Source organism: Limulus polyphemus, unplaced genomic scaffold (genome assembly GCF_000517525.1).
Source record: "Limulus polyphemus unplaced genomic scaffold, Limulus_polyphemus-2.1.2 Scaffold268, whole genome shotgun sequence".
NCBI classification, from domain to species: domain Eukaryota; kingdom Metazoa; phylum Arthropoda; class Merostomata; order Xiphosura; family Limulidae; genus Limulus; species Limulus polyphemus.
Genome location: NW_013665878.1, coordinates 240,709 through 258,879, shown reverse-complemented (window position 1 = coordinate 258,879; position 18,171 = coordinate 240,709). Strand labels below are relative to the sequence as shown.

Below are 18,171 nucleotides of genomic sequence, written 5' to 3'. Positions count from 1 at the left end.
AAAATCTTTAAAGGGTTGATTAAGAGAAAAGCGATTAAAATCCGCATTCAATTTCTGATTCGAATAATAACTGGTAATTTGAAATAAAGTTTCAACCCACAATAACATACATATCGATACGAGTTTCGAACGCTTTCACGTGAAAAGGTCACGAGAAAGTGTCGAAACTCGTATCCATGCAAATTTGTTGTTGTTGTTCCGTTATCGTGGATTTAAACTTAATTTTAAATTACACGGTATTGTCTATTTACCTAATATTCGAATAACTGATAAATCTAGTTTCTGATGTGGTAAGATGTGCAGGTTTATTTGTATATTGAATAAAGGATAGTTTACTTGTTCTTTAAAAACTTTGTGGTTTTACTAATCCGTTAGTTACCTCTATAGTCCATAGTAAATAGGCTTGCCACGAAATCATGGTTAGGGCTGTCGAGTTGCAATCTGCGGGTTGCGCGATCGAAATTTCTCTCTCTCCAATCATGCCCGTCCTTTCAGCCTTAGGGGCGTTATAATGTTACGGTCAATCCCACTATTCATTGTTAAAGAGTAGCCCAATAATTGGGGTAGGTGATGTTGACTAGCTGCCTTCCCTCTAGTCTATCATTTTAAAATTAGAGACAGTTAGTGCATATAGCATATAGGCCTCGAGTAGCTTTGATCAAAATTCAACAAACCGGAGAATACAATGTAATTTGACATACATAAACACATCTTGCTTGCACAGCAAAAGTTAAAATATCAACCAGTAATGAACTGTCTACTTAAGTTTCCGGTTTCAATACTTCAAATAAAAATGTATTCAATTAACCATGTTTACCAGTTTATTAAGCAAAGATACACAAGCCTACTAACACAATTATAAATTATTTAAATACTATTAGTATCTTCCGTAAAGGAGTTTAATTATTAAAGCAAACATCTTTAATTCATTATAGAATATAATTATACATAAATCCGAATTTAGAATGGGTTTTCTCGTGCATTATCAGTAAATCATTTGCGTAAAGAATTAATCTGAATAACGTCACTAAATATGAATGAGAATTGGTGTGTGTGTGTGAACCTTTTCAAATCAGGCCCATACGGTTTGAAAATAAGGTTCACGCACCACGTAAATATCTAAAATATTTTGTAACAAAAGATAAGAAGGACAGGCTTGCACTTTCGAAATGTTTTAAAGTTTACTCATTTGTCAAGCGTTGCACTTTTAGAATATTTCCTACCAACTTTACACCAAAATTTACACAGAAACCTGATTTTATATTTTTTTAAGTTTGCTTCGTTGTTAAAAGCACAAAGCTGCATAATAGGCCAACTGCGCTGTGCTCAATGCAGCGATCGAACCTCGAATTTTAGCGCTAAAAGTTTTAATAAAATAACTAGAAAGAACATCATCACAAACAAACATTTCGAATATTTTAATAAAACTCATGAATATTTACACCTCCATAATAAACACTATGCGTTCGAAGATTAACTAGAGGGAAGACAGCTAGCTAGTCAACAGCACCCACCATAACCCTTGGATTGCTCTAATCAAAAAGTGGAATTTGACCATCTCTTATAACGCACCCACGGCCCCAAAGTGCAGAGAGCAATTTTGAGGAAGCGGGGCTCAAACCTTGTATATTCACAGTCCGGCACATTAATCACTAGGCCACGATCAGTCTCCCCCCCCCAAAAAAAATATTAAAAAAATCGCAAATCTGAAGGTTCTTAAACGATCCAAGACGGCAGTTTAAGACCTGCACTAAACAAACATATATACTGCCCAATCGAATTTTCTGTTTTATTGAACATAAAGCCTGAGTAGACAACAAAAGAGTGCTTGTATTTCGGTCCATTTCATTAAGTGGATATCACGCGTATGCTTGGAGTAAAACCACCATCTTCGTCACAGGCTTTATGCTCTGTTAAACAGTAACACACGAGTAATCCTTACAGAAATGTATATATAGATATATACATAAAAACACACACAGTTTTATCATTGAAATAGCTCGAAGATTTTTTAAGGTGTACAACCCACCTCATTTCTAATCCTTTGATAAAATAACATAGATTACACGAACTCTAAACAGAAACTCTTACACGCATTGATCTTCATACTTAAGTTTATTGAAATTCTATTATTTACCGTTTGCAAGAAACTGCATGGTCCAGCACCTTACATTTCCAGAAATTTCCGTTGGTTACAAACTTCACATTCATAAGATATAAATAAATCAACCTTGGGTTTTAGATTTCAATTGCACTTTGCTTTCACAGGTTGTTGTCGTTGTATAAGCAGGCATTATAATTTTCAAGGAAAGTGTACCCAGCTATGTGGCACATTATCTCGCTGTTTGTATCAGTCCAAAAGAAAGATTATGCTATACTCAGTAAATACCCTAGGATCAAGGAATTACGGATGAAACAATATTCACTTCAATACCCTTTGACAGCCGAATTATAGATTAACTACCTTCATTAAGTCTAACGGTTTGCACATTAAACCATTATGATTACACTTGAACCAGTCGATTACAGATTAATCTACATTTATTACCTTAAGTCAAGCCATTTACAGATGAAACCATTATGATTACCCTTGAATCAGTTGATTACAGATTAATCTACATCTATTACCTTAAGTCTAGCCATTTACAGATTAACTTATTATGATTACACTTGAACCAGTCGATTACAGATTAATCTACATTTATTACCTTAAGTCAAGCCATTTACAGATGAAAACATTATGATTACCCTTGAATCAGTTGATTACAGATTAATCTACATCTATTACCTTAAGTCAAGCCATTTACAGATTAACTTATTATGATTACCCTAGAACCAGATGATTACAGATTAATCTACATCTATTACCTTAAGTCAAGCCATTTACAGATGAAACCATTATGATTACCCTTGAACCAGATGATTACAGATTAATCTACATTTATTACCTTAAGTCAAGCCATTTACAGATTAACTTATTATGATTGCTCTGGAACCAAACCGTTACAGATTCTATCCTTATTATCTTAAGACAAACCGGTTATGATTACACTAGCTTGAATACCTTATAGCTTCAGCTAATTACAGAATAATTTATCACCACTACCATGGGACCACATAATTACAAATCAAACTATATTTAATACCCCAGAATCAGCCGGTTACAGATTAACCTATGTTTATTAACATAGTACCATCTTAAGGCAACAGCTTACAGAGCAAACTATCTCGAACATCCCAGAAACCAAATACAGATTATTTTTAGTCCAAAAGGACCAGCCGGTTACAGATTAGATATATATATGTATATCTTAAATACTCTAAAACCAGCTAACACAAAATAATTTATTTTGAATACCTTGCAACTAGCCGATTATAAGCTATCTTTAACAGTCTAGGGCCAAACAGTCACTGTTCTAGTTTTAGTTTTCAGAGGAAAATACTCGATTAATCACCAGCATTTATAAAGTGTATTTAAAAATACATTGATCATAAGCACGCATTTTTTTTTCTTCTGAACCTTCTTGGGGTCCTTTACTAGAGTGCAGAAAATTGTACGTTTTTAACCTTCCCTTATAATTCATGAGGTTTTTAATTTTGTTCATATATATTTGTCTGTAGCTCATCACATTGCGATAAAGTGTAGATTTCTTCCAGTTCCGTTACAATAATTACGTGTCTTCGTGTGCAGACAACCCATAAGCGTAGCTATCCCGTGAGATACATCAAGACCGTCACCATTTACAACTGTTAAGTGTACATAAAAAGAAAGATAATTATGCATTATCATTGATATGAGAGGGGATCATCGAGGCAACCCTTAAGTAGATGAAAAATACGATATTTTTATGACAACTTTTCAGTGAAAATTACAAATCAGTACTAGTAGCTTGTACTTTCAAAACTATAGAAGCAGACCTTAAGCCTAAACGATGCAAAGTTACCCCCCCCCCAACACTACTGTAAAGTCGCCGCCCCCCAAAAGTAAACGCGAGTAGTGATGTTTAGTCAAAATAACTTCCGAAACAAACACGCAAAAAGGCCTCGCGTCTTTAGCAAAAACAACTTTCTTCCAGTGATTAAAAAAACAACAACAATCAAACGACTGTGTGATATTTTAATAACCCGGTTGTTATTTTATAATTAACGAAAAGTTTGCACTTTAAGCAACTATTTATATAACATTTTCTATCTACACATACACAATTCCGGTCGTGCAACTACTTTTTGACAGAAACTTCTATCGTTTATTATATGCACAACTTGGTCAGTAGGTTACGCCCACAACTTCTGAGATAGTCAGTATTACCGAATGTACTGTACTCCTTACAGTTTTGTGTTAGAAAAGGAGCAAGTTGTAAAAACTAGTAACTTCGACAGCTTGATAAAAACAACCTTCAGTGAAATGTTAGTGCGTTTAAAGGGTAGGAAGAAAATCAGAAGATGGCGTCACGCAACAATGGCTGCATTACGAACAATTTGCATTTATGTCAAAGCTATACTAAGGGTATCTGCCGCCATCCCTAATTTTGAACTACTGCCTAAATAGAAACAGCCAGTCAGCAGTAGTGTACCACCCACCATTCACGCTAAGGGACTGACTGTCACTATGATAACGCACCCACGGCTCAAGATGAATGAAATATTTTGTGGTAGCGCTGGGATTCGAACAAAAATCCAGAATTCTACCACTCGCACCTGTTAGTAATAACAAATGAATTATTTGAGAATGAACTTTGTCACGTAAGAACTAAGAACTTTCTTTTACAGATAACAAAAAAGAATAAAATTTAAAAAACTAAACAGCGTTTAACTGGCACGTTTAGTAAGTTACGTGATGGAAAAGTTATGTAGCTTTTAAAAATATTTTACTTTGGTGTTATCCGCAAAATAATAAGAACTGAATTTTGGGCCAAAGCTCAACAGCCTTAAAAAAGCTGTTAATATAAGTTGCTACTTCTTAAGAACCAACAGTGAGATTGACCGTCACATAATATCGGCCCCACGGCTGAAAGGGCGAGCATATTCGTCGCGCCAAATTTCGATCGAGCAACCTAGAGATTGTGAACCAAACGCTCTAATCACTAGGCTATAATGAACAGAAAGAAATGGTGATACATTACAAGCTCAAAAGAAAGCTAGTCTGAACAATCACTTAACAGTTGGCATAACTAAACACACGTGACCCAGCATTGTTCCTTTATTTTACTTTTTGTTGGACACGTAATTCCGAGATAGAGCCCGAGATAGAGGTGTATCTTGATTTCAAAAACGACAACAGCGAGAGATTTAATTTCAGCTAGTGAAATGAAAATATGGCGCTCAACAAGAACAATAAATTATCAAAATAAAAACTAACATCTCATCAAACACATCTATAAACGATAAGCTAATTCCTCACGAAATTAATATCCAAACAATATGAAACACTTCTTAAGGAATGGTTATCTGAGTAGTATAACTACTTATCCGAAACATAAGCTTTGTCTTGGAGTATTATGAGTTTGTTTGTTTGTTTTGGATTTCGCGCAAAGCTACACGAGTGCTATCTGCGCTAGCCGCCCCTAGTTTAGCAGTGAAAGACTAGAGGGAAGGCAGCTAGTCATCACCACTTACCGCCAACTCTTGGGGGTACTCTTTTACCAACGGATAGTGAGACTGACCGTCACATTATAACGCTCCCACGACTGAAAGGGCGAGCATATTTGGTGGGACGGGGATTCGAACCCGCGACCCTCAGATTGCTAGTCGAGCGCCCTAACCACCTGGCCATGCCGGGCCACCTTTATAAAATAATCATATCAAATGTCTCTGTAACGCCTTTGTACCTAATCCCCCCCCCCTGTTCGATCATGCTCAATCTGATGGCTATAATCATGCACAACTGTCGGACACTGCTTATATCGCAAATCTGAACAAACTTTTCACAGAACATTCACTGTACGTTTTCCAAGACCACATTTAAACAGGTAAGAGGCACCAAAGCAGAGCCATCACTAGCTTTGGTTCTCTGTCAAACTGAAATACGAGGCTTCCAAATGTAGCCATTAATATTTCTTACGCAGATATAAAATAATAACAATAACCAATTCATGTCAATGTACAATATCAAGCAAACAAATAAATAACTGTAATTATACAATATTTTTGGTGGTTTGTTCTTAAGAACAAAGGTACACAATGGGCTACTTATGCTGTGGCCAGCGCCGTACCGAAACCCGGTTTTTAGCGTTGTAAGACCTCAAACGTACCGTTGGAATACCAGAGGGCTTTATACGATAATAAAAATTTTACTTTCCATTACGTTAAAGTACACTAAGCTTAATAATAATTCAAAAAGCTTGTAAATTTGATTCTAACGATAAAAAAACTACATCGATACATCAAGATACTGCTTTTCGAGCTTTTAAGATGCAAAATCCTCAACATTTTCTGAATAATTGAGAGTATTTAATTTTCTACAGAAATAAGTGAAAGTCAACACAACCCTCATATTGACCTTGAATTTTGATTTTGAAAAACTTTTTTCAGTAGATGCAACATTCAGGGGCAGGGATGACGAGATGGGGGGGGGGCAGCTGCCCGGGGCCCTGGCAGTGGGATATTCCAAAGCTCACTAGAAATGGATACTACTTAATGAGATAAAATGGCTAAAGCTTTTTCATTAGTTCATGAAGAAATTTGTCACCTAAATTTATTTTATAAAAAAATCAGCATAAAACGAAAGGGGGGGGGCGATTATATTACTGACCCCGGGGCCTGGGCTGACTATCACGCTCCTGTTCAGGGGCCTTTGTCAGAAGTATCCTTAACCCCTCGTTTACAGTTTGTGTATATTTGCCTATCACCTCATGCGCAAAGATTCGCGATTCGCGAATGTTTGCGGCGGGCCATTCAAAATGTTGCGCGCAAAATGCTTGCATCATACCATGCCAACCGCAGTTGAATGGTTAAAGACTCATACATGTTTGGATACACGTCTTGCAATTTTTGTGATACCTAATTTCACGAATTTCAAAAATACTTAAAGGATCTGGATCAGTATTTAAAAAAAAATGAATTGAAACTCTTCGCATAATTACCGATTGTCGATATCAAAAGAATTACCGTCTTGAAACACAGATTCAAGGTCTTGGCAATATTTAAGCTGATTATTTTTTCATGATACCCTTCTAATCTTTAATATTATAAAGAAACCTAAAGTTACCATTCAGAAATTGGTAAAGATCAAGTTCTTTATAAATTGATGATTTGGCTTTGTCTACTATAAATAAAAAAATATTTAATTCCAAAAAGGATCCTGAAAACTAGTATTATATGATTTTTTTTTAATGATGTTATTACATGGTTTGAAAGGAAGGTTCCATATTCATTTCTTCTGCCGGTTCTTTAGCTTGTATTAAGGCTGACGTAAATCCTCTCTCACAATATTATTCCTTTTGGAATAAAACTAAATGTTCCATATATTCTGTAGCCAAATATATTAGCATCTTAGAACACTGTATCGATTTACCTATTCTATTAGCTTGTACTAAAACGTCATATCAAACAACTAAGCAAAAATTCACTCACTTCATAACCTGCATGTGATGCTACTTCGCTCCTAATCGTCGGACCATAATTGATGGCCATAATTATCAGACTATCAAAGCTAAAACTGTTTGATTTGGGTCCAGGAATTTCAAGTGGCTATCTGGCAAAACTGCTTAAGGAAGTGATCTGAATCGTTCTTCTCTAAACCTCTATGGCACGTAGATAAGATTTGTTTCATCTTGCTACTTTCTACAAGCTGGAGCTAGAGCAACCATCCATCACTGTCGTTCAGCGTGAATGACTATGGAGCCATAGTCAACACAGGCTCCTCTCAAGCAGCTGGAATGCCCATGTTACGTATCACTACTCAAGCCTAGTTTCTAATGATCTTTATACTACCATGGCATTCAGTTGCTCTGCAAACATTTGTTCAGTCTCAGAGCAACTAACACACAATTGTGACGAGCCAGAATCGACAGTCGCCTACTTGTGGGCGTTGTGGATAATCGTTTGTCTTGTCCAGCGCCCCAGTAAGTGTATCATTGCTTTGAAAAACGTTTCACATTTTATTAACACTGTTAGTGTCACTCGTAAAAAATTCGCAACAGCCTTCTGTGATTAGCTGGTTTCTATTCCTATGGTAGATTTAGGTCTAATCCTATCTGGACTGGCAAGCACCTTTCAGGTGAAGTGCATATCAAATTTCAATATTTATGTAAAAAATGGGAATTCTAAATGGGAATAAGCATTTGCTTATTTTTTGGATGGAATTTTTCTGTCCATTTGAAAGCATGAGGTTAGGAAACCTTCATCACTTAAGGATATATTTGTCCAATTATCGTGTTTTGTTTCTCATGTGTTTTTTATTCTCTTTTATTAGTTTTATAATACAGGCTTTCGTTCTCACTCCTTTATGAGGCTACAGCATGTGATCTTAACAACTACTAATGTAGGTCAGCTTTAAAAATGGCTGCATACAAAGTTTAAATATCATTGGATAGAGTCGATCATAAACCATTTACGTCAATATAGAGTTAGTAAAGTGGTACGAGAATTAAGTTATGGTTTCAAAGGGAATTAGACATAGATTCTGCAGATAAAAACAACAGAATATAGTAGGAAGTATAGAAGGCTTAGGAACAAACCACAGATCTAGGAATCTTCTATAGTTCATTGTCTTAAATTATATTTGTTTGAAAGTTACGGAAACTTTCATCTGTGACAATCATTTAGGTAAGTGTAGTTAAGTCTAAAGAGTACGGTAGGCGACGGCAAAATATTGCTATAACTAGAGCTGTTTGCGCTATATCAATTTAACAATCTCTTGTATCTGTTAGTTATTTGGTTGACAGAAGATACGCGCTTTCTTCGAAAACTGTCCATCTGGCTGGAGAAACTGAAAACTGTATATATTCATTACAGAATTGAAAAGAAAGTAACTATTCTGTATATAAATTAGAAACATCTGTAAGGACTAGCTTCAAGCTGTGGCAGATATATGGAAAGTAAAATACCCTGAGGTTTATTTTCAATACTTATGGCTGCGCTCATTAATAGTACTCCTCCGTGTTGGCCTGTTGTCCTAGTCTTGATCTTGAAGATCCTTAAGAGATAAGATTTGTTTGTTGTCAAGCATAAAGTTGCACGATGGGCTTTCTGTGCTGTGCCCACAGCAGGGATCCATCCCACATTTTAGCGCTACAAGCCCTCAAACTTACCGCTGAACCACCAGGGTGGGTACAACCGAGAGAATCTAGTTCCTTTTGTAGAACTACTGCCAATCCTGACCAGTTGTGCCGCCTACGGCAAGAAAATTTATAAATGATCAGCAACTTTATTGTTGAGAAACTGGAAATTTCGAGATAATTTCTTCCAATGGCTGATATCTGGCGTACAATACAAAAACATAGTATTTCGATAGTTCGTCATGGGAGATGATTTTATTTCTTTTAATCAGGGAGCTTACAGAATATTACTTTACATTGTAACATATGAGTAAAATATAACACAAAAAAAACCCTAAAGTTTATTAGTTTATCACATTTTTTACCTACTTCTAAATTACTCGATTGATTTTTCTAATAGTTCAATCTGTCCTTAATTACCATTATTTGTACTATAGTGTTTGGCTGGTTCATAAAAAAAAAGATTGTGTTCAGCTATATATACATATACAGTATATAGATATTGGATTTTCTGCTCGTTTGTTTGTTTTTGAGTTATGCGCAAAGCTACACGAGGGGTATCTGCGCTAGCCGTCCCTAATTTAGCAGTGTAAGACTAGAGGGAAGGCAGATAGTCATCACTACCCACCGCCAACTCTTGGGCTACTCTTTTACCAACGAATAGTGGGATTGACCGTCACATTATAACGCCCCTACGGCTGAAAGGGCGAGCATGTTTGGTGTGATGGGGATTCGAACCCGCGACTCGCAAATTGCGAGTCGAGCGCCCTAACCACCTGGCCATGTCGGGCCTGAACACTGGACAGTTTCAAGTTACTGGATTTATAAATTGATCAACAGATTTCCTTTCTCAAGATGTTTTATGTCAACAAATCACTTAAGATTCTGTGTTGTTTAAAGCTACGTTTTTTACTTAACGGAAAATGTTGGATTTACCCATAGCGACTAGAGCTACCGAAGTTAATGGCCATTCTAATTCAACATAGGGGAGGTCACGACCTCAAGATACCATATGCTCTACCAGTGAAGGATACTGCTGTTGTTGTTGTTCTAACAATATCTCCCAAAGGTGGATCAGGTATTACTTCTAGAGAACAACAAAGGAACAAAGGCAGCTAAAACGAAGTCAACTTAACGGTTTTTTTTGGACTAGATGTTAATGCAAAAACTGCACTGATTCAGTACAACCCCCAAAAAATTGAAAATGTCTACATTAAAATGAGAAGGTAAAAAACGCATGATATTATTTTCATACCTCAAAAACAACTAAAAATTTTACATCTGTGATATTTAGTATTTTCACGAGAAAAACAATTGAAAACGTTAAACTTGCGATTTTTATTATATTAATGAGAAAATCCCAAAAAGCTAACATCCGTGATTTTGCTCCATCAGAAGACCTAAGAACTCCATCTTTAATTGTTCCACGAGATGGAAAATATAATATATTGATACGAAACACATTTAGAGGAATATAAAAAGAAATGTACACTAAATTTTGGGAGAAAAAAAAATCCTAATTTATTGCTCTGTTACTACATTTACAGTCCATTTCCTACATAAATAACGCACCCTGCTGGTGAAAGTTGCTCTGGAAGCAGCTTAAAATCTTGTTAGTATACGACACTAAAACTTTTAAAGAAGAGCCCATTCTTCATGCTTTAATGACCTCAAAAATTTCAGCAAGATTTGCTTTTAATCTCTTTAAAAGGCGTTAAATCTTTTATACATCACACACGTATCTTTTGCATGCAATTACAATAATTGATAATAAAGTCCACTTATCAAGATTCAAGTTTCTTAAAGCGCACCTCGTATATATTATACAAACGATCACGACAGGCTTATCCACCTACCATAAGTACAAAGTATAACTTATTTTAATGACTGCTATACTAATTCAGTGCTTTAGATTCAAATCGTCAAATACAAACATAGGCAATTGCCTGTAGATGAAACAAGCTATTGGATTTTGAAAACTGGTAGTTAAATAAGTCCGGATGTGTTAAATGGTATAACATTAGTGTTTTTTTGAAACTGTACAATATGAGAGATTTGAGGTGAGGACTTTCATCCGTTCTGAATATTTTAATACAGTGCCTTAAAGCTAGTTAAACATATTATACTTGTAGCTTAAGCTCTAAGGAAAGAGAAGGCATTCTAAGAACGTTAACTGAAAGGTTAGATTGGAAAAATTGTAAAAATGACGTCTAGCTTTGATAATCGTCCTGGTTATCATGAGTGTGATAAAAAAATCGTTATTTTTCTAACTATTCTTGCTTGATTGTTTGTTTGTTTTGAATTAAGCACAAAGCTACACAATGGGTTATCCGTGCTCTGCCCACCACGGGTATCGAAACCTGGTTTCTAGCGTTGTAAGTCCGCAGACATACTACTGCGCTACTGGGGGGCATTCTTGCTTGAAACAAAGTTTTAAAGTATCAACAAAAGAAGAACAATGTTCACAACACTAATACACTTCAACATTATGAAAAGAAACCTCAAGTCGATTTGTATACCCAGGTTTACACAAAGCACTTTCAGGGGTGTACGAGAATGGCCCCACCCCAGGAGGAAATATTTTATAATAACTGACATAAATAAATGATTGGCCTCTTTCATATTTACAAACTGTTAAGTTTAACTCCCGTTAGTTGATAATGATAGGTAAATACTTTTCAGGGGTGTACGAGAATGGCCCCACCCCAGAAGGAAATATTTTATAATAACTGACATAAATAAATGATTGGCCTCTTTCATATTTACAAACTGTTAAGTTTAACTCCCGTTAGTTGATAATGATAGGTAAATACTTTTCCGCAACTTACAGAAATATAACTGTAATTTTTCTGAACTGACTTTATAAAGTTTTGTAAAGTTGAAATGTTTTATCGAAATTTATACTTTTACATTTATGCATTTCCATAGTATCGCCTGTATCCAAATTTATTTGTAATGTATAGGAGCTTTGCATACAGGTGAGCACTTAACTAAACCGGAGAATGGAGCTCAATCACTATCTTTAAAGCCCCTTTTAAACCTTCCTGGCTTTTGTTCGAACGTCCAAAGGTTGTATTACACACAACTTTGATAATACCGTTCCAAAGCAGGACTTTAGGGTTTAAGATTTTAAAACTCATTCAACCATCTCGATTATTTCTTGTTTAAAAATAACTCTAATACACTGATGTATTAGAGTCATTAGATACAACTTTGATAATACCTTTCCAAAGCAGGACTTTACGGTTTAAGATTTTAAACCTCATTCAACCATCTCGATTATTTCTTGTTTAAAAATGACTCTAATACACTGATGAAAATACATTATTTATTAATTTCCAAAAAAAAAAAAAAAGAAGAAGAAAATCAAAATAAAACTCGTATACGAGGCTTTATAAAACTGAAACAGCTGTGAATATCTCTAATATTGCTTTATATATTTAATCGCTTCTACTGGACTGGATATCTAAACTCACTAAGTTTTTTATTTTGTTAATAAATCACAGCTGACGCTTGTTCTCTTTCTTCAGCTCAACATTACATTGAGTTTCTTCGTATCTGAAGCTTCGTTATTAACAACGATTATGAAATTAATTGTGTATAATTTTAAGGACACATGATACAGTCACACAAGCTCATATTGTACAGTCTTTAACATTTACCCAGTTATGTTCACGGTTAAACAACAAGCTTAACGACATGTCACGCCACGGGTTTTGTAATAAACTTTGTGTGCTCTTACGCCCAAAACCTGGTTACACGACACACTGTGTGTGTGTGTAATTACGTCTGTATCCTAGTTACACGACAAACTTTGTGACACACTGTGCGTGTAATTACGTCTAGTTCTAGTTACAGGACGTGTTTTATGATACACTGTTTGCGTTCTTACGCGATTCCGGGTTATATGATACGCTTTGTGATACACTAAGTGTGTATTTACGTCTAAATACTGATTAGCCAGTATGTTTTAATGTATTTATAACGTAATACACAGCATAACGGGTAATTTGAATGTGAATGTAACACTGTAAATGAGAAGGACTATCACCAGCAGGATTTGGATTTGTGCACACAGAGTAACTTGTATAGTTTTACACTAGATTCTGAAACAAACAAAAAAACTTTCTCCGCCATTAAAATTGGTGCAGTGGACCACTATTTATCAAGACCATGTTATAAAAATATTCGATAGATTGCAGAATTACTCCCCTTTTTTATTGCTTTGACACATGATTCAGGTGATCCATGCTCTATATATTTTTACTGTGATCTTTACTTTTGACTTGCATTTTTTAATATCTAATCTGTACAGTTTATTATAGTACATAACAAATAATGAAGATTTGAGCTTGAACAAACACACACACGCACACAGTATATCGTAAGGAGTGTTCTTAACTAGGATTTGTAAGGATATTGTTTGTTTGTTTTTGAATTTCGCGCAAAGCTACACGAGGGCTATCTGCGCTAGCCGTCCTTAATTTAGTAGTGTAAGACTAGAGGGGAAGGAAGCAAGTCATCACTACCCACCGCCAACTCTTGGGCTTCTCTTTTACCAACATATAGTGGGATTGACCAACACATTATAACGCCCACACGGCTGAAAGGGGCGACCACGTTTAGTGGGACGGGGATTGGAACTCGCGACCCGCAGATTGCGAGTCGAGCACCCTAACCACCTAGCCATGCCGGGCCGATCTCCCCATGGACCCAATGAACCTCCATACCAAATTTGATGAAGATCCACCAACAGGAGGTGAGGTAATGGTGCAAAACGCAAAACCGAAAACTTGTATGAACCTCCGCATGGGCCCAATGAACCTCCATATGAAATTTGATGAAGATCCACCCACAGGAGGTGAGGTAGTGGTAAAAACCGCGAAAACGTCCATAAAACCGCAAAACTGAAAATCTGTATGTACCCCCGCATGGACCTAATGAACCTCCATACCAATTTTGGTAAAGATCCATCCACACCCTGCGAAGTAGTTACATGGGCATACAACAGACAGAACTATTATATTCATATAGATTCGTATTTAGGAAAGCAAAGTTCAGAATTTCAAAGTTGAAAATGTCCTTTGTATTTAAAACTTTGAACTTAAATCGATTAATGATATTGATATCTAAATTCAGATATTGTGTTTCGTTTTTTAGAGATGACAATTTGTAAGTTGTGTCTATTAAACCTTGATACTTCGGTATAAGAATGTATATATGTGTGTACATATTAGTTCTTCTTAGTAAGGCCTGCAATGTATGAAAATTCCAGTCCGAATACATACAAAATCTGAAACTTGCTAGATGAAGTTACCTCCCAATGGAATTTGGTGGAAGATAAGCTGGCCAAAATACACAAATGTATTATCAAGTAAAGGTACATGGCCTGCAAGAATCTATTTAATGTGAAACAGTGGTAATTTTTGTTTTACGTAATTTGGGAATCCAAAATAATTTACGTATAATATTGTTTTATTTAACCGAACACCGAAACTCTGAAAAAAATCAAAATGTGTGTGTATGTATGTTACTTTCTTCACATAAATTTGTAAAATAAAACTTTCTATAAATGCAAAAAAAAAAGGTTGGGGGAGGGGGAGTGGTGATATATCTACAATATAAATGACTTCTTTACGCTGTATTCTAATGTGGCAGATGGATAAACAGGGTAAAAGACACAAAAACCCACTGAGTACGCTGTATTCTAATGTGGCAGATGGATATGCTGAGCAGAATACATAAAAACCTACGGAGTACGCTGTATTCTAATGTAACCAAGCAGATGTCACAACAACCATCTGATTTACCGTTGCTATAGTCAGATTTATACAACTTTCTCCCACAAAGTAAAATAAAGGGAAAAGGGAATGTTCAATTTTTATATGCAGCTACTCACGAAACATGAGCTTCAAAATGAAAACCGATGGAATAGTGACAGTAGAAAAACACAGACTCATAAAAACTATAGTTCATGCGCTATCATAGACACGTCTCTAGAGGAGTTTATAATCTAAAAATGGAAGACATTTCACGGAAGACATTACGTCCAATAATCCATGCTAGTCTGTGCAGTATGTCAGATTTTGGGGGAAAGGAGACTGCCGTCCCAGGAGAAATCGCTGCTCTGCATGACAAATTACAGCTGAACTAAAACGCCAGCCACCCTTGGTCTCCGGAAGCTAATACTAGATTTGGTGCCAGATACGTGTTTGATAAATAACAGAACTCGAGACTTGGAATATCAAATGATAGAAAAATCAGTTATCAACCCAGTTGGTACGTCAGTCTGATATTCTGCTTATATGTTCTATTGCAGAAATAAGTTTTATTCTGTATCTGCTAAATATTGATCTTAAGATTCACGAAGAGACCTCCCAAAGACAGTTTGGAGAATAAGATATCACCAATCTATCTACCTACATACTTATTTAATTGGCTCGGCATGGCCAGGTGGTTAGGGCGCTCGACTCGCAGTCTGCGGATCGGGGGTTCGACTCCCCGTCACACCAAACATGCTCCCCCTTTCAGCCGTGGGGGCGTTATAATGTGACGGTCAATCCCACTATTCGTTGGTAAAAGAGTAGCTCAAGAGTTGGGGGTGGGTGGTGATGACTAGCTGCCTTCCCTCTAGTCTTACACTGCTAAATTAGGGACGGCTAGCGCAGATAGCCCTCGTGTAGCTTTGCGCGAAATTCAAAAACAAACAAACAAACAAAACTTATTTAATTACTAACCTCTATGCTTCGCTCCCTCTATATGTGTGTGTGTACACATCCATTGAACTTTTAAAAAATCTCAGTTTACTCCATGATTTAACTAGATATTTTGTAGTAAGGTTCAGACTGATACCTAATCCCACGGATAGAAATAAAACTACTTTCAATGACGAAGGAGTTTTAGTTCTCATATTAGCACACACTAAACATCACAACTTGAATTTGTTGCCTTGAGTCAGAGCTATAGTGGAGGTGTACATATGTAACCAAACATTAATTCTACTTAAAATTATCTGATAAAACTAGCGTCAACAAAGTTAGGCAACACAGAAACTTGTAATCAATAACACTAGAAGTTTAAAAGTCAGCAGAAAAAAACAACCTTTAACATCTGATGCTCATCAGCCATAATATACTATAAACACCGATACGTCAAAATATTTCAATTCCTTATATATATATGATCTATCGACTTTCTCCAACAACCTGCATTATCAGTCAGTTTGGAAAACTATATTTACAGAACTAATGTTATTCCTAAAAGTTTTTCTCCAGCTTTCAATACGTTCAATTTCAAGATGTGTCGAAGTGTTAAAGTATTTCTTCTCTAAGGAAGGGCGGCCTTTTTTAAGATAATTCCCTTGGTTAATAACAAGATAAGTTTAGTGCTCTTAATATTAACTGACACACTTAGATTTGATACAGGTAATAACTATGGATACCTACCTGGTCGTTGCAACTGGAACGTGTGAGTTACGATGCCTAAGATCGCTCGTTTCTACATCAGCAGTACCGGTAACACTCTTTATAGGAGACAAGGTCTGGCCACCGCCACCTCTAGTTAAAGGGGGTGTGGCTGCTGCTGACGGAACAGCGCCTCCTGTCTGTTTAATGGGTGGCCGTGCGGAGCTGAACGAGGAAGATGGAGATTTATTTTCTCCAAGGCCGGATTCTGGAGACAAGGAGACGACCGTTGGGGTTTGTGGTGACCTGGATCGGCTGTCGACTGGTGGTAGAAGAAATAGACAGATCGTTAGGGAAACTTTTTTGTTTTATTGTTATTATTAAGCAAAAAAACTACACAATGGGCTATCAGTGCTGTGCCCACTGCGAGTATCGAAACTCGAGTTTTAGCCCTCAGACTTACCACTAATTACGGGGGGGGATGAAAAGCAATATATAAAACTATAGTAGAACATCAGTCTTCTTGTCGATAACGTTCAAGCTGCCGCTCCTCAATGAACATTAGCACAAAGGGACCGTTAATAAACAGAATTAGCACAGCTGAATGGGCATTTCATCGCCATATGCAACAGTTAGATACTTGTGGTATTAAATCATCGTGTCACAGAATGCCAGTAGTCGTGCACGGAAGTGGATACTTCTACATTAGTTCATTACGCGTGCGAACTTAAGTAAATTAATTTGCACATTATAATATAGTAATCAAAACTTAAAGAAAAGGTATCAATTATTACAACGTCACAATATGAAAATATAAAGCGATAACAGACAAAGAGCAATAAACAAAATAGCAACAGCCATATCTGAAACAAAGATACGCAAAATTTGACAGTGTATAAAGCAATGACAGACCTCGAAGAAAGCCTTGAGTCGACCATATTTAGAATGATGGCGAATCTGAGACTGTGTTTGTTTGTTAAACACAAAGTTACATAATGGAATACCTTTTCTGTGCCCACCACGGGTATCGAAACCCGATTGTTAAAGTCTTCAGACTTACTGCTGAGCCACTTGGGGGCCTAAGACAGTGTAGACCTGATATAATGCCAGAAGACGTCAGTAAAGAGTAATAGCGTTTTTAAAACAATGCACACTGTCATCTTCCAATTTGTTTCCATTCAGTGTACTATTGTTTCCGATATTGTTTTAGATCTGTTATCTCTGTACACTGTCATCTTCCAGCATTGTTTCAGATTTGTCATCACTTTATACGTCTTTTAGCATTTGTTTCCATTCAGTGTACTATTGTTTTCCGATATTGTTTTAGATCTGTTATCTCTGTCGTATAAAGCGATGACGAAAGTATATAGACTATCACTAGTAATGGCGACTTTTAATAGCTTCGTTTTGAATTTACTGATTGATTATAAGTATTATTTTATAACAAGTTACAGCTTTTACAGTAGGGAAGAATATTTTTTAAACAGGTACGACGTTTCGATCACTGATGGGATCATTCTTAAATACACAAGGTAAAGAAGGTTTTAGTA

The 18,171-nt window shown here is 36.2% G+C and overlaps 1 protein-coding gene across 7 annotated transcripts in view; it reads right to left on the bottom strand.

The window, feature by feature from the left end:
* The window catches only part of LOC106456894 (EH domain-binding protein 1-like), a 188,642-nt gene that overhangs the window by 98,296 nt on the left and 72,175 nt on the right, over positions 1-18,171 (bottom strand). For all 7 annotated transcript variants that reach the window (XM_013916264.2, XM_013916263.2, XM_022382672.1 and 4 more), the window contains exon 7: positions 16,664-16,943. In XM_013916264.2, the coding sequence (XP_013771718.1) occupies positions 16,664-16,943 (280 nt within the window). The remainder of the gene's footprint in view (positions 1-16,663; positions 16,944-18,171) is intronic.